The sequence below is a fragment of the Mesoplodon densirostris genome, chromosome X (genome assembly GCF_025265405.1).
Source record: "Mesoplodon densirostris isolate mMesDen1 chromosome X, mMesDen1 primary haplotype, whole genome shotgun sequence".
Lineage (NCBI taxonomy): Eukaryota > Metazoa > Chordata > Mammalia > Artiodactyla > Ziphiidae > Mesoplodon > Mesoplodon densirostris.
The window spans coordinates 43,857,377-43,875,474 of NC_082681.1; the positions used below are offsets into that span (position 1 = coordinate 43,857,377).

The 18,098-nt window shown below is 35.5% G+C and overlaps 1 protein-coding gene across 1 annotated transcript in view; it reads right to left on the reverse strand.

Moving 5' to 3' along the window:
* Positions 1-18,098, reverse strand: part of RADX (RPA1 related single stranded DNA binding protein, X-linked) — a 62,855-nt gene continuing 44,757 nt past the window's right edge. Inside the window, 3 exon segments of the mRNA XM_060087604.1 lie at positions 1-131; positions 7,164-7,331; positions 14,008-14,298. Coding sequence (XP_059943587.1) covers positions 1-131; positions 7,164-7,331; positions 14,008-14,298 — 590 coding nt within the window.

The following is an 18,098-nucleotide window of genomic DNA, read 5'->3' on the forward strand; positions in this document are numbered from 1 at the left end:
TTAAGAAGTTTTATCTGGTCTATAAATTTTGTGCAAATAGACTTCTGTTTTACCGTTACCTAAATTACAGATATCCAAGATACCGACGATATGCACTTTATCCAATTCAGTTGCTGCTTTTATAATATCACCTAAAAGTGAAAAGCAGATGGTAAGTATTGTAAAATAGTTAAATATTTACTTGGATTTAGTATCACATAAGCTGATTTTTTTCTTATAATTAACAGTGTCTCTCATCTTCTCCCTCTTCCCTCCAATTCATCACACACATTCATCAAAGTTATAATATAGTAATTTCTGCCAATAACAGTGAATACATCAAACAGATGCTACCAAAAATGTCAAGATACAGGCTGTTACTCCAAAGCCTTATTTATTTGTTTGTTTATTTATTTAGTGGAGCAAAGTAAATCTACATATTTTCAAGGTCATTTAGGTGCCAAGTAAACAACTGCTTACTACCGTTCAAGGAAATACAAAGATAAATTTTTCTATTTTGAAATTCAATCATCAATTATTTGCAAAATTTACAAGACATAAAGCAAAATTTTAAAAAAGAAGCTTCTTTTAAAGTATGTTTCCTTTTAAGTGGCTTTATTAACTAACACTTAGCTTTGGATATTCTTAAGAAGCTTTATCAAGAATGGATCGGGTGAGTGACACTGATGAAAATGGCAGAGTACAGAATTTCAGGGCTCTGTTCCTCCACTAAAGTAACTTATAAGCTGGCAAAAAACTCTCAGATCAACTTTTCCAGAACTCTGGAATCTAGACAAAAACTTAACAACGTGGTGAAAGATTAATGACGAATGAAGCTGCTGCACTGTGGTAAGAGTGTGCTGTGGTGTTTTAAGTTGCCCACCTACTCCCCAGATCAGTAGCAGCCATGAAGATGGCAGCTCATACTCTTGGTGCAGGTTGCTAGCACCAGAGGGAGCTACGCAGACCTTATTCTCAAAGATGTGGTTGTGTATTTTAACCTGTCATGCAGCTCCCTCAAGGTCAGATGCAAGAGCTTGCTTGTGTTTCACCCAATTTGGAGCATCCCATGACTAGGGTAGCTTTCCCAATGGCTTTTGTTAAAAGCATATAAAGGCAAAAGCATTTGTCAGAGCAGATAGGGCAGGGTATAAAGTTGGGACAAGCAATAGACAGACCAAAAAGCCTTGGGAGGAAGGGGCTGGGAAAAGAGATATGTGGGGGATTATGGGCTTTTAAGAGCTCCTGTGTATTCCAAGGAATCAAGAAGGCCACATGTATGCCCAGTGCTGGATGTATGTTCAGAAAAGGCCTAAGAAAACTCTCATTGTTCACCTCTGGCTCACCATCAGTCTCTGTAGAGCAGGAAGTGAGGGCTAAGACAGAGTCATAAACATCTTGGCTAAGCACTGAAGGGGTGCCACAACACAGAGACAATCTGCAAAACGTGAGAAAGTAATGTTTTTCTTTTCTTCTTCTTCTTGGCTAAAATGGTATTTATGGAATCTCTTTCAAAACACTAACTGACCACTACCAAGCTACTGTATCACAGACTCCAGTGGTTACACATGACAAAGACCTCATTTTAAACATGAGAAAGCTAAAACATTTAGAGGTTAGGTAACTTAAGCGAAGTCACAGGGTGATTCTAATCCAGACAGTCTGGCATCAAGACATGGGCTCTTAACCTTTTGTGCTAGAGCTACATCTCTACAAAATTGTGACCAAGGGCCAGTAGTGGATCTAGATTTTGTGGGGCTTGAAAGGTATACTATTTGGGGGCCCTCTTTATGAAAGAGAAAACAAAATACAACAACAACACACACACACACACACACACACACACACACAAACCCAGAAGGGCTGTGGAAGGGATTTACACAAGTGAGAGCTCCTCACACTTAGGCTTCATTAGCTGCACAGGACAGCCACATCTGCTAGGCATGTCACAAAATCTGATGAATGATTTAAAATTGTGCAAGTTCACTAAAGCACAATGAATATAATAACAACTGCTGGTACTATATAGTTTTCTTCTTCTTTGAATGGGATGGACTTTAATCCAGATGCTTTGGAAAGATTTCAAGATCTTCAGATTTGATGCTAACAGCAGAAACCCAAACCTTAATAATTCTAATTGTCATCATATCATTCTACAAATAATGACTTACGTAGTACCTGCAACATAACGTATAATTAAGCCTTCTGTTTAGGTAACTCTGCCTACTTGTGTAAATGACAACCTATCTGCGCCTCAATCTGCTCATCTAGTACCTATATCATAGGCTGTTGTGAGGATTAAATGCATGTAAAAAATTTAGAATGGTAGCTGACACATAGTAAGCACTTAATTAAATGCCAGCAACCATAATTTTCTACTTAAGAAAACCTAGTATTAAATTAAAATATTATTATTTATATTACAAAGGAATTGTTTTAAAAGGATTATAGATTTTACCTATAAAATGAACTTCTCTACATGTCACTTTAAAATGTTGGAAGTACTAAAATTGTACATTTTTAGGAACATCACATATGCAGAAGGTGAGTGTGACAAAGGCAATGCTGTGTGTTTGCCACTCCATTTCCTCTTCATGGTCACATGGGAGACAAAGTGTCCTGGCCTCCCTTGTAGTTAGCTTGGGATCATGTAAATAAGTTCTGGCAAATGAGATTGTGAGCAGAAATGATGTGGCAGTTTGGGTCCAACAAAATTAAAAGTCAGTGTCTCCTTCATCTCTTTCTTCCTCTGCCTAGACAACCCTAGAAGCCATTTGTTCCTGTTGGAGGTGCAACAGGATGGAAGCATGCTGGATTCCTGAATCACTGCTGGGGAGAAAGCTAATAACTGATTGCATCAGACTTGACTTAAGCAAGAAATAAATTACTACTGTATTAAGTCACTGAGACTTAGGAATTGCTTTGTACTGCAGCACAGTCTAACCTATCTTGTAATACAGTGTGGTATTCCTGCCTCTGAAAATAATATCGGAAACTCTGATTATCTAGAGAATAATAAAATTATTTCTTACATGTGTTAAAACCTTTCCATATCATGTTATGCTTCTGAAATGTTTATCAATGAAAACAATGCTTTCAAAGAGGTGGGATATATATATGTGTGTATATGTATGTATGTATATATATATATATATATATCCTTGTACTTCATAGTTAAATATAATACCAATTACAACACCATAACAGTAAATATTATTCAATAAATGATTTGGGAACTATGGCTAATCCCTTGGAAAAACATTAAGCTGGATCCTTATCTCATTCTCTATACCAAAATAAAATTCCAAATGGATTAAAATTTTAAATTATAAAAATGAAGCCATATCATCAAAAGCAAAAAACCCCCCAAACAACCCAATTCAAAAATGGGCAAAGGACTTAAATCGACATTTCTCCAAAGAAGATATGCAAATAGCCAACAAGTTCATGAAAAGATGCTCAATATCATTTGTAATTAGGGAAATGCAAATCAGAACCAAAATGAGATACTGCTTTAGGATGGCTGTTATCAACAAACAAACAAACAGAAAATAATGTGTTGGCGAGGATGTGGAGAAATTGGGACCCTCATGCATTGCTGGTGCAAATGTAAAATGATGCAGCTGCTGTGGAAAATGGTTTGGTTGCTCCTCAAAAAGTTAAATATAGAACTACCATATGACTCAGCAATTCCACTCCTAGGGATATTCTTAAAACAATTGAAAGCAGGGACTTCTTAAACAGGTACTTGAATACCAATATTCAGAGCAGAACTATTCATAACAGCCAAGAAGTGGAAACAACCCAAATGTCCATCAACAGATGAATGGATAGACAAAATGTGGTACATACATTCAACAGAATATTATTCAGTTATAAAAAGAAATGAAATTCTGATATATATTACAACATGGATGGATCTTGAGGATATTATACTAAGTGAATAAGCCAGATACAAAAGGACAAAACTGCATTACTTGACTTATATGAGATACCTAGAATAGGCAAATTCATAGGGACAGAAAGTAAAATAAGAGGTTACCAGGAGCTGGGGGTGGGGGGTGGGGAGTTATTGTTTAACAGGTATAGAGTTTCTGTTTTCGGATGATGAAAATGTTCTGAAAATGGGTAACAATGATGGTTGCACAACACTGTAAATGTACTTAGCGTAAATGTACTGAATTGTACAATTAAAAATGGTTAAAGTGGTAAATTTTACGTTATGTATATTTTACCACAGTACAAATTATATATGAGTAAAAAAAAAAGCTATAAAAGTATCAGAAAAACACATAGTGAATTAAAAAAAAAATCTTGGGGGGCTTCCCTGGTGGCGCAGTGGTTGAGATTCCGCCTGCCGATGCAGGGGACATGGGTTCGTGCCCCAGTCTGGGAAGATCCCATGTGCCGCGGAGTGGCTAGGCCCGTGAGCCACGGCCGCTGAGCCTGCACGTCTGGAGCCTGTGCTCCGCAACGGGAGAGGCCACAACAGTGAGAGGCCCATGCACCACACACACACACAAAAATCTTGGACTGAGTGATGCCTTTTTGAGTATGACATAAAACCAGCCGCCATAGAAATGAAAGATTGATATATTTGAGTACATAAAAATAAAATTACTTAAAATATCAAGATTCCCACTGAATAAATGTCAAACTGGTAAAAGTATTGCAACACACAATAAAGGGTAAATTTCTTCAATATGCAAAGAGAACTTACAAATTAATAAGAAAAAGAATGATCATGGAAAAATGGAAAAAATAAAGCTCTCATAGAAAGTTCATAGAAAGAAAAAATATAAATGGCCAATAAACATAGGAAGATATTCAAGCTTAGAATAATTAAGATATGCAAATGAAGATAATGATATAATACTTTTTTGCCTATCATCTGCCAGAGATTAACAAGACTGATAACACCTAGTATTTTTAAGGGTGTGAGTAAAGTGGCACTCTTTCTTTTGGTTAAAGTGTAACTTGTTATAACCTTTTTGAAGGACATTTTGACAGTATCTACCAAAATTTTAAATGCATATATCTTTTGAGTCAGTGACATCTAAGAATTCATCCTACAGATGTGTAAGTGCACAAAGATTATATTATATACACACACACAGATAGATATGCTCATTGCAGTACTGTTTGCTAATATCAAAAACATTTGGAAACAATCTAAATGTCCATCAATAGGGGACTGATTAAGTAAATACAGGTATATCTACACAGTGGAATATTTATAGTTACTAAAACGAAAAAGGTAGCTCTCTCTATACTAATATGAAAGTTATTCAAAACACAGTGTTAAAAGGAAAACGTAGGTTATGAGACCATGTTTATTATAATTCCATTTGTGTGTACTTAAGAGAGAGAGAGTGTGTATGTTTGTGTATGCGTGTGTGAGAGACAGAATATAGTGTTATATGCAAAAATAATTTCTTAAGGATTCAAAGAATACTGGTTACCTCCAGAGAGTGGGTGAGTGGGTTGGCAGAAGGGGATGGACCTTCAAAGGCAGGGAGGGGAACTTTCACTTTTACCCTGTGCCTTTTGGTATTGTTTGAATTTTTAAATTGTGAACATGTATAGCTTTTATAATAAAAAAGAAACTAGTTCATAAAAATGTTTAAAAGATGAAACCAATGTTATACTATAAGCCACTGCATTACATTATTCTGTATATTTTTATCTTTCAGTTTGTAATTATGGAGGGAATAGAAATGTTTTGAATCAGACTGATCTGGGTTTAGATCCTAGCTGTTACCCATGCTGGTGAGTCTCTCTGATTTTCAGTCTAATCATCTATAAATAGGGGATAATAATGTTTACCTTGAAAGTCTCTTGTTAGGATTAGTTGTAACTTATGTAAAATGTCCAGGCACAATGCTTTGCACAGAGATAAACGGACACTATCATTATGTCATGAAAAATAAGGTATTCCATGTTCAAAACAAATCACCTTGCTTTTGATTACATCACTTTTCTCTTCTGGTGATTCTTGCCCTTCATGTTCCAAATACTAACTGCTTTGGCAGAATGGTACCAGGTATTTTCACTTGACCATGTTAGTGACTGCTGGAAGACTACTGACACTAGAAACTAGTAGATACCTGAGGATTTTGCCTTGATTTTTTTATATCAATAATAACATACACATATAGCAGAAGAAACGTGACAGAAGTGGATACTGCAGGAAGCAAGAACATGAGTGCACAAATATTTAAAGTACATATTAGGGCCCTAATTATTAAATCTGGGTTACTGTAAGTCTAAGGAGCTGAAATGTAAGAAGTAATATTGCAAGTTAACTAATATACCATCTTTAAAATGGACTGTGGAAAAATAAAAAACCTCATCTCTTACAAAATTAGATACTCAATTTCAGTTTGCAGTAACCATTACTGCCAAAAGCTACTTCATCATCAGGTACAGCTCATAAGACTTGTTTAAAAACAACACCCACTCAAGGGTTTCATTAGCTTAGAAAGACCCACCACAAAAATCCCAAGATAACAAAGGATTTCTTTAAAGCTTTTTAAAATGTAATATTCTTATAAGCTCAATGAAAATGGCTAGAAACTTTACCACATGCTTAGGAAATAGAAGTGACAACAGAAAGTGAATAGGATAATTATAATTGGACACATAATTTTACTGGTATATAGAAATGATTTAAAGTTCAGGATATTATGTAGCAGCCTAAACAATTAGTTGGTTGAAGGGTTTCACTACTGGGCTTACATACACTCCTAGCAGTCCTGAAGAAATTTATTGCATAGTACTTGAATAACTGAATATTTATAAGAGAAAACAATTGTACTCTACTATACTATGGAGGTATTGAGATTTCAGGCAAATATAAGGTGAAAGGCCTGAATTAAAAGGAGAGAAGAGTAGAAGTTGCACTGCTCCATGTGCATACCACTTAGGTCTAAAGAATACTTACATTTAAAAATGTATTATAAGAGAACATAGTTAATGCCTGCCTGGAATAGAGCCATTAATCTATCCAATTTTATTTAAAAATATATTCTCATTTATAAGTCTTTGGGTACTTTTACCTAATAACTCTTTAAACTATATCAAATGTTAAGGCTAGAACTATTTATATAAAAACATCTTAAGGTTAGGACTGTTTGCAATATTAATTTTATTTTCTGAGTGAAAAGATCCTGAGATTGTCTTACCTGTAATTGCTTTTGAACCTTGCAATCTATCATTGCCAGTTAATTCCTGGGGAAACACACAGCTGTAATTCATGCAGGTTAATAATATGTCTATTTGAGATGTTCGGACATCTTCTGGAGAATACTTGGGGAGGAATGCAACACTGATTGCTATCTCATGATTCAGACCTGTTAAAGAAAAATCACACTTTATTAAAAGTGCAGTGGGTTAGTACATGGTGCTAACGTTGCCAGATTTGCTGGTTTGATCCGCACATGTGCCAAATAGCTTCAAAACTGTAAAAAAAAAAAAATTGAAGCAATCTATCTCCACCGCTGGAAATATCAATCCCATGACAGAAGGCTTAAATTTCAATATCCAGAGGATAGTCTGGTCACATAAATGAAGACATGTAGGGTGTTTTCTTCATCATTCATGACAGGTGCCATTACAGGATAGGAGAATTCAGAGGTAACTACTGGTTCACTTACTGCCATTTGGACTTAAGGATATAAGATTCAAGCAAGGTCAGGGATGGTAGTAACAAGGTTCCATTTGTCCTCAAATATACAAGAAAAACTTTAATCACTCACCATTAGGGCTAGAAAAGGTTGCAGTATGGGGAAACAACCAACATGAATCCTGACCTGTGTCTGTTATCTCTTTATGAGAGTCAATGTCAACTAGGGTGGATAAAAAAGACTTCCTAGAGTCAAGGGTTTGAGCTGGGTATTAAAGGATGAGTAACATTTAAATAGACAGAGAGAAGGGTATTTCAGGCAGGACAAGGAGAAGCCAAAAGTAAAGACCAGAGTTAAGGAGACCATCTTGGCTGGAGCAAGGGTAAATGCACAGAGCACATCTTGAAAACTCTGAATTCCACCCAGTCACCCAAACCAGAAACCTAGAAGTTATCCTTAACTCCTCCCTTTCATTCTTCCCTGATATTTTAGTCAGCAAGTCCCATAGATTCTATATCTCTCCTATTCAGCCTTATAGCAATGTTGAAGTATGGAGTAGGAGCAAATGATAAGTAAACAAGTCCTTCCAGTTAAGCTGTAAACTGATCCAGAAATGCAAGTCCGTTCTTTGTTTTTTATGGGCAAATGACGCTAAGTTCCATAGCTTTAATTTAACAAACAATTAAGGGCTACTTAAAGCTTTTTAAGGATTACTAAAATCTGGTATTCATAAACTAAAATAGTCATGCCATCTAGAACTTACTGTGGATTCCAATTCAGTATTATAAGTATAGCTACCTCAGAACTCTTAGCAATGCTGCAAAACTCATGTCAATGTGCACACGATGGCATCCCATTTCCTTGATTCTAATACCAAATCTAACTCTAAGACATACCATCAATTTAGTAACAGTTTTTTAATGAAAAAGGAAACACTGTATTAATGTACCCATTGACCATAAGATGCATTCCAACTTGCAAATGTAAAAAAAAAATGTATGCTTTAGAATTGAGAAAATATCAGAAGGTGGAAACCCTGATATTTTCAGGAAGATAGCTTCATTATCAGTGTGTTACTGATACTATTATGAGTTGCTTTCTAAATTACAGAATGCTGTGAGTTTAGCTTCAACATTATTGGTAAAATTCATCATGAGTTGTTTGGTTAAAACTAGAGTTCAGAGTGCAAATGTATAAGTAAACACGCCTAGGCCCTCTGTACTTGATGTTCCTGTACATAGAACGTTCTTTCCCCAGATAAACACACGGCTTGCTCCTTCACATCCATCAGGTGTCTGGTGAAATGTTATTTTCGCAGGGAGACCTCCCTTGACAACTCTATTTAAAATTTAGCCCTTTCCTACAACAGCACTCTCCAACCCTTTTCTTCTAGCACTTATCACCATCTCATTTTACCATAGGCTCGTTATCTGTTGCATTAACGCATGTAACCTCAGCCCCCAGAACAGTGCTGGGCATGCCTTAGGTGCTCAGTAAATATTTGTTAAATTGAGCAAAAGAATGTATATGTGTGTATTTTTAACCTATAATTTTCGAATATTAGACTTCAGGACATTTGTGCATTGTGTTCAAATATGAATTCATCCATATTCCCAACAGCAAAAGAGATGAACACAAACATCCTCCCGACAATGTACATGTATAATGCACTTCAATGGTGACTTACTGTTTATGTGTTACTTAGATAACTTACAATATACTATCTAGGTAAATGTGATAATATATGTGGACTATATTAAAAATTAGAGGCAGATATAAAATCAAACAAGCTCATATTCCTCTTTTGTAAAGTGTATTGTATGCAATTTATATATCTTCCTCTCAAATTCTTTGTTGTCACTGAATTTCTTTTCCAGTGAAAAGTGTGTATGTGTGTGTGTGTTGTGGAGGAGGGCAATTTGTAATCCCAGCACACAGCTAAGGGTACTTGGCATATACCATGTTTCATGGAATCTAAGATACCATTGATTTTTAAGATAATCATTATTTTATATACCACTAAGAAATAAAAATGCTACCAACAGAGGCATGACATCGATTATAAGATCCATATCAATTTTCAAAGATGTTAAAATATGGGGAAAAAAGTGTGTCTTACACTGATGAAATCTGATAGTAGCTACTTAAGGTTTAAGGATTAAATTACTTTTATTATGCAATGGAATAAGGGACAGAATTAAGGGGTGGCAACAGTAACCAGCTCTGGAACCCATATAATCCAGTGTGCTGCTCCATTCAAGATACAAGAATGGGAAGCATGCCAGTGGGATAGAATATCCTAAGGATATAGCCAGTTAGGGAACCAAGAGTGAGGGAACCCAGTGCTACTCAGTTAATGGTTCAAGTAGTCTTCTGTACGGAGGGAGGCATACCTCAGGGGTACAAATATTTGGTCCTGAGCTTGTAGGCCAGTACCAAGGAGGGCAGGAATTATGTTGGCCTGCTTGGTTGCTTTAATAGGAGAAAAAAATCAAGGTAAGTAAAGCCTTATGATTTCCATGTAACTATAGCATATTATATTACTTTGATGTTACAATTAATGCTATTAAAATTTTTAAATGATCATTTAAATGCATTTTTCAGAAAAGGAAAAGAACCATATAAAAATTTTTTGACAAAAAATCTTTTGACAAAAAGTCTAGAAAATACTGTCTTGACAGCTCTCCTTAAATTATACCTATTGTTACTGGGGTTTGTATCTCTTGATTTCCAAGAGATAAACAGATGGCTTTCAGAGGTTTACTAAAGACTGGCTGAATATTTTCCTTATTGTCTAAGTCAAATGCAAATTGAAGAGGGAACTCTTAAGCTTTAACTGACTCAGCATTTCATGGGTAACTAAATTAGTGTTGGCAGAGTCATTGATATACTAACACCATCTATGAGTCCAATAAAGCTTTTGAAAAATACCTTCTTATATTTAAAGTGAGAAATAATTCTTAAAATTGACCAATAGATTAAAAATTTTGTACCTGGGCTAAAGGCATTGAAAATTTAGTCTGTTACTCCATCCCAATATCTTCTCTTTGAAGTGTGTTATTACATAATAGGCAATGGGCTGAGATTTTAGCACTTATTAATACTATCTACTTAGTTGAGTCAAGTGAGATGGCATAGCAAGAATTTTAACACAAGAATTGGTACTTCTGAGATGGGTTTCTGATATTGCCACAGTACCCAGGTGGTTGTTGGGAGCCATTAGAATCGTAGGAGGTAAGATTACAAATTCCGTTCAATATTTTCAATAATGATTCACCCTAGACCAGTCAGAGCTAATGACCAAGTAACAGGGTTATGGTCTGAATAACCTTTCTGGCTCCCAGAATAAGACACTTCAAAATTACTGGGTCCTCCAGAGATCAGCAAGATACAGCAGAGGGACAATAAACCACTAGAAGGTAGTATCAGTGTAGGCTGGACAAACTTCATGTTGGAAGAACTTTAAAAATCATACAGACTTATCTGCCTTGATTGGTTTAATCAGTTTCATCTAAAACCAGGAATCTAGAAGAGGGGTCAGCAAACTATGAGTTGGTGGGGGGAAGCGCCAAATATAGCCTCTACCTGGTTTTGTACAACCCATGAGCTAGGAAACTTCTTAAAATTTTAAATGGTTGAAAAAAATCTAAAGAAGAATATTTTGTGATATGTGAAAATTACATGCAACTCACATTTAAGGGTCTAAAAATAAAGTTTTATTCAAACATAGCCATGCACATTCATTTACACATTGTCTATGGCTGCTTTCACACTAAAAGAGCAGAGCAATGAGATATCACCTCACACCTGTCAGGATGGCTATCATCAAAAAGAACACAAATAACAAATGTCGGCAAGAATGTGGAGAAAAGGGAACCCTTGCATACTAATGGTGGGAATGTAAATTGGTGTAGCCACTGTGGAAAACATTATGGCGGTTTCTCAAAAAAGTAAAAATAGAACTACCGGATGACCCAGCAATTCTACTTCTGGGTATATATCCGTAAAAAACAAAAACACTAATTTGAAAAGATACATGCACCCCAATGTTCATAGCAGCATTATTTATAATTGCCAAGATGTGGAAGCAACATAAGTGACCATCAACAGATGAATGGATAAAGAAGATGTGGTATACGTGTACAATGGGATACTACTCAGCCATAAAAAAGAATGAAATTTTGCCATTTGCAGCAACATGGATGGACTTGGAGGGCATTATGCTAAGTGAAATAAGTCAGATAGAGAAAGACAAATACTATATGATATCACTTACATGTGAAATCTAAAGAAATATGACAAACGAGTGAGTATAACAAAAAAGAAGCAGACTCACAGATATAGAGAACAAGTTAGTTGTTATCAGCGGGGAGAGGGAAGGGGGAGGGACAGTATGGGGTAGGGAATTAAGACATGATTTTTAATCATGGCCTGGCTTTTACCTAGCTAGGGGGAAATGACTAGAAGATATCCAGGCTTCTTTTACCTTTAAAATTAAGTACCTCATTAGGAACAATCCTTTTTCTCCCTTCCTTCCAGAAAGCTCACAGAAAATTACTACTGAATGGTAATAATTTTTTATTTACAGGCACCTAGTAATACCTACTTTTTCCGTCTCCTTTTAAATGCTCTGTTTTGTTTTATCCATACATAGCGTGTTTTTCAGTCTTTTATCCCTGTAAACCACTTATGTCCTTGAAAAATGGTAGGATATAAAACAGCCCAATTCTAACATGGATTACAGCTGGTTGGGCAGAATGACAAATCTGCCTTCTTTATATCTGACTCTTGCTTTTAGGTGATGCATAGTAAAGCTACAAAGGTTCACAATACTTATAAGACAGCTGAGATGTTTAGAGGATCAGTGGCATGTTGAAAAGAAGAAAAGAGAAGTATTCAATTTCTGTGATTCCAGATGAACTCATGGTTTTCATGGTTACTTTTTGTGATGTATGAAAAATCTCCGCTATAATTTTTGTTTCCTAGATATAAAACTAAGATTGATAAGTTACCCAAAGATACCAAGCAATGCAGTCTAGGAAAAAGAAGCATTTGAAACTTAGGTCTGAGAAGGTCGAACAGAGTCAGTGGGGATTTATACTTTTCATAGATTATATACATATACACAATCACATGTATATACATATTTATGTGTGAGGAGGTAGGGAAGAAGGAGTGGGAGAGAGTAAAGGGGAAACAGGAATCTTGATAAAGGGCAAGGTAATTCACTTCAGTACTGTAGGTGTAAAACTCTATGAAATGCATCTTCTTTCAGGCATTTAATTAATTTACTAATGGCACTTCATCATTCTTTCATTTTAAGGTAACAAGATCTTCCTCTCAAGTACAAATAAAAAACCTAGAAAGTAGCTCATTTTGGTTAAGATTTTATTTTATAATTATTTTGTGTACATTTTTCACTCATGAGAAACAAACTTTAAAAATAAACGTAAGTTGGGCTTCCCTGGTGGCTCAGTGGTTGAGAATCTGCCTGCCAATGCAGGGGACATGGGTTCGATTCCTGGTCCGGGAAGATCCCACATGCCGTGGAGCAACTAAGCCCGTGCACCACACTCTAGAGCCCGTGAGCCACAACTACTGAGCCCGTGGGCCACAACTACTGAAGCCCACGCACTTAGAGCCCATGCTCCACAGCAAGAGAAGCCACCGCACTGAGAAGCCCGCGCACTGCAATGAAGAGTAGCCCCTGCTCATCGCAACTAGAGAAAGCCTGCGTGCAGCAGTGAAGACCCAACACAGCCAAAATTGAAAAAATTAAAAAAATAAAAAATAAACATAAGTTTAAAAATGTGTTGACTTTAAATTTTTAAAAGTTCTATAGCTACCTGTCAGTTTAGAACAACCTGAGAAAATCAGTTTATTGTCCCTTGTCAGACAAGATAGTTTTTTGAATAGCTTCCTTCTGTTCAACCTGTTACTTGAGAATTTTATTTTCTTCACAGGCTAAACAGACGTCTGTTCATAGGATCTTCTCTCAATTAGTATGCCTTTCTCTTTAACCTACATTTTACCCTTCAGTGGTTCAGATGCACTGAGAAAGAGGCAGAGAATATGAGCAAGAAAGTGGTGGCTAAAGGAGAAGAGAATCAGTTTTAGAGGTAGTAGGAGAGTCAGGGCTAAGGAAAGTTCCCTTGGTTCCCATTCTTCTCTCCCCAGTACTTTCCAAGGACTTGCTAATATTTAAAAGCCCACAATTAAAGCTTAATGTATTCCAGAATTACTGCTCCATTCCTTTGGTTTGAGCCAAACAGGAGTTCTCCTTGGGCTTAACTTTTTTGGTGGTGGGGAGGTGGAGCGCTTAATTTTTTAAAGCAAAATAGTATCATCTATATTTAAATTATGTCAAACTAACAATATTTAAAGAGAAGAACAGGTGACTTACCTAAGATGGTTAATTCAAAATGTCCAACGACTAGGGCATTCTTAAAATCATAAAGTTTTGGGGGCCTTCCTTCTTGTGGTATGTATTTTGCAGGCTGAGAATTATACTGCTGAGTAAGAAAATTTCTGTGTTCTAAAACAAATCTCCGTGTAATACTTTCAGGATAAATACAGCTATATTGTAGGTGATCTATTAAGCCGAACTTCTTCTTTCTCCACATCTGACTTTCCCATTTACCAGTTATAGTTTTTCTGGCTTTCCCTATGCTACCAGTGCTTATGCTTTCTTGACCTGTTAAAGAAGCGAGATGAACACAATTGAGACCTATAAACTAACCAAATCAGGTAAATCACTACAAAAAAGGACAGATTAATGAGAAATAGCTTAATTAACTTTAAAAATCAACCACCTACAAAATGTAAACTGAATGTCCAAAAGGTAACTCTTATTAAAGTGAGGAAAGAACTAGAATTCACCTTCAAAATAAACTTTTACTCCAAAATATTAAAAAGTAATATTGTTTTTTCTGTTGCTGGAATTAATGAGATTTGTAATTACCTTCTTTATACTTTTTCTATATTTCCTAAATGCTCTTAAATAAACAAACATTCCTTTTATATTCAGTGACAAATTCAAGTTAAGTAAAATTCATGAGAATAATAACCTTTAGTGATTGGACCTCCACTCACTATTGGCGGAATTTAAGCTTAAAATAAAATTTTGTTAATCTTTGCTAAAAGTATCCTGAACACACACAGAATGCAGTCTATTTTTTGGATATAACTCTCTTTCAAAAGGACCGGTGATATGATATTCCTTTCAGATATAAGTAACATATGGAAAACAAAGAGGAAACTAAATTGAAATGAAAGACCACTTCAACTCTTAATTGTTCTCTATCATCAAGTCAGTTTATCATTTATGTACAATTTATCTAACATATTTAGTTTCTAAGGCAGAATATAATTTCCCTCTTACACATTATGACATTTATCCATTCATTCAATACACTCAGCAAATAATTATTGAGCACCTATTATGTGCCAAATACTGCACTAAGGAATTTGGTAAAATAATATTTTAATTAAATAATACACCCTGGGAACTGAAGACATAGAGAAGAATCAGAAAAAAATAGATGTTGGAACTTCTCACACTGTCAGTTCTGCTAGCTAAGGCAAGCTGACAGCAACTCTGTTCCAGAGTTTAGCAAGGTTGCTGAATTGCTTCCTTGTAGGCTGCCTATGCCTTGGCATTTATTATTTTCCTAGTACAAAAAAAACATGCTGAGACAGAAGGTGTTTCAACAGCAAGGTTTCAGTGTGGTTAATATATTACTTCTGTTTTTGAACTTTATACCATATCCCCAGACTACTTTCTTGGTTTCTTAAACCTAGACAGAGACTGAAAATTTATTACAAGGTAAAATACTACATTGAATTTTTAGAGAAGATGAAGAGGTGAACTTCTTACCAGGTATTCAAAACACTGTGATATTACAAGAGCATTTTTTTAAACTTAAAATTTAGTTGATGAACACACTTAACTTCCTATAATAACGCTTGATAACAAATGAAAAGGATAAAAAATTTAATCACACATGAAAAGGAAAGGAATCAATAAAAGCCAAGAGAAAAACTCAAAGTTAATAGGAGTAAAGTGAGGATTGGGCAATGATTTATCCTTTTTATCTTCTAGAAATGAATTTCCCTTACCCAAACTAATAAAAGTACATAATTAGATTAGCAATAAGTAGCTATTACAACCCAAATTATAGGGAGAATTCCTGACTGATTTGTTCTAAAATAATGCATGCAAAGAACAAGTTATGGGCCATTCCAATCTTTAAAAATTAAGTAATTACATCCATTGCATAGGGAAAAAAAATCCTATGATTGACACTGTCAGGAATAAGTCAGAATATTTTCTATGGCTGTTTTCTTATTTGAGTGTTAAGAACTGGCAAGGTTTAATGTTTATATGAAAAGTTCTTCTGAAAAAATCATGCATTGTTTTTTAATTTAGTAACTTGGGACTGTAGTTAACTATCCCAATTATACGTTCATAATTAATACAAATGGGTATGAAATCAGTACAAGAGATACTGGCAGTCACTGGTTGTGAATAGCAAGATTTCAAAGGCAATAATTAGGAAAGAGACAAAATACATCTAAGCTCAGGTTTTTCTAAAAATAAGATGGAAAATTATACACTAGAATTCTTTTATTTTTAGCTTGAATATTACTAAAATTACCAAATGAAAAACATTATTGTTTAGGCCTAATGCGTAACTAAGATACAGGTTAATTACCTAAAAAAATTATATTTTTGTATATATCTAATTGTATGTCAGAATTATAGTGATCCCTGTTATTTTAATGATTCATTTTACCCTTATTTCTGGTGAGAACGGGTTTATGTTTTAATAAGGAAAAAATTCAGGAGAAGACCACATTTAGGTTGTGAGGTGAAAAAGGACATGCTATAAATGTATGTGTATAGGCATAGTGATTTTGCTTCTTCACAAAATCTACTCTAAGCATTTCATTATGTGGATAAGGGTGATAGGTAGGGGTGTATGGAGGCATCGGGGTGGGAGAGGAGCTATTTCCTTTGCTTCTTTCCCCCTTGCCTTCACTGACCCCATGCTGGTGCAAGATCTACGAGTCTAGAAAAAAAAAGAGTATTTCAATCAGTGATCAGGTCTATTCTTGGTAGCAAGTATGTAATAGACTTTTTAAAGAATTGTGTAAGTCGGAGGCTACCTATAATGTCTTATGATCTCAGTAGTACTGTTATTGTTTATTGTGAACTTTTCAATGTATGTCTTACTTACTTATCTAAGTTACCAGATACAAATGATAAGATGTTATACTTTGTAGTCTTCAAAATAACTAGCACAATCAAACCACATACACAAATTAGCTATATATTCACAAAATGAGTGGCTTTTGAATTTACAGACACAGTAATTTCCAAAGCTATCATGAAACATATCTGGAAATACATCAGTAACCATGTTAACACATATAGATCTAATTCATTCATTAAAACTGCAGTATAGGGCCTCCCTGGTGGCGCAAGTGGTTGAGAGTCCGCCTGCCGATGCAGGGGATACGGGTTCGTGCCCCGGTCTGGGAGGATCCCATATGCCGCGGAGCGGCTGGGCCCGTGAGCCATGGCCGCTGAGCCTGCGCGTCCGGAGCCTGCGCGTCCGGAGCCTGTGCTCCGCAACGGGGGAGGCCACAACAGTGAGAGGCCCGCATACCGCAAAAAAAAAAACAAAAAACAAAAAACTGCAGTATAATAAGCAAATGGGACTATATCAAACTAAAAAACTTCTGCATGGCAAAGGAAACCATCAATAAAATGAAAAGGCAACCTACAGAATGTGAGAAAATGATTGCAAATCATATATCTGATAAGGAGTTAATATCCAAATATATAAAGAACTTGTTCAACTCAATAACAAACAAACAAACAAATAAACAATGTGATTAAAAAGGGGGCAAAGGATCTGAATAGACATATTTCCAAAGAAGACATACAGATGGCCAACAAGTACATAAAAGAGATGTTCAACATCACTATTAGGGAAACGCAAACCAAAACCACGAGATATCATCTCACACCTGTTAAAATGGCTATTATCAAAAAGACAAGAAATAACAAGTGTTGGTGAGGATGTGGCAAAAAGCAAACCCTCATACACTGTTGGTGGGAATGTAAATTGGTGCAGCCACTATGGAGAACAGTATGGAGGTTCCCCAAAAAAGTAAAAATAGAACAACAATATGATCCAGCAATTCCACTGCTGGGTATTTATCCAAAGAAATAAAAAACCCTAACTCAAAAAGATATATACACCCCCCTTCGGGGTGGGGTGGTGCTGTGATGAATTGGGAGATTCATTGGGATTGACATATATATACTAATATATATATATATATATATATATATATATATATATATACTAATATGTATAAAATGGATAACTAATAAGAACCTGCTGTAAAAAAAATAAATACAATAAACATAATGGTTATAAAAATAACATTAAAAAAAGATATATACACCCCCCTGTCCACTGT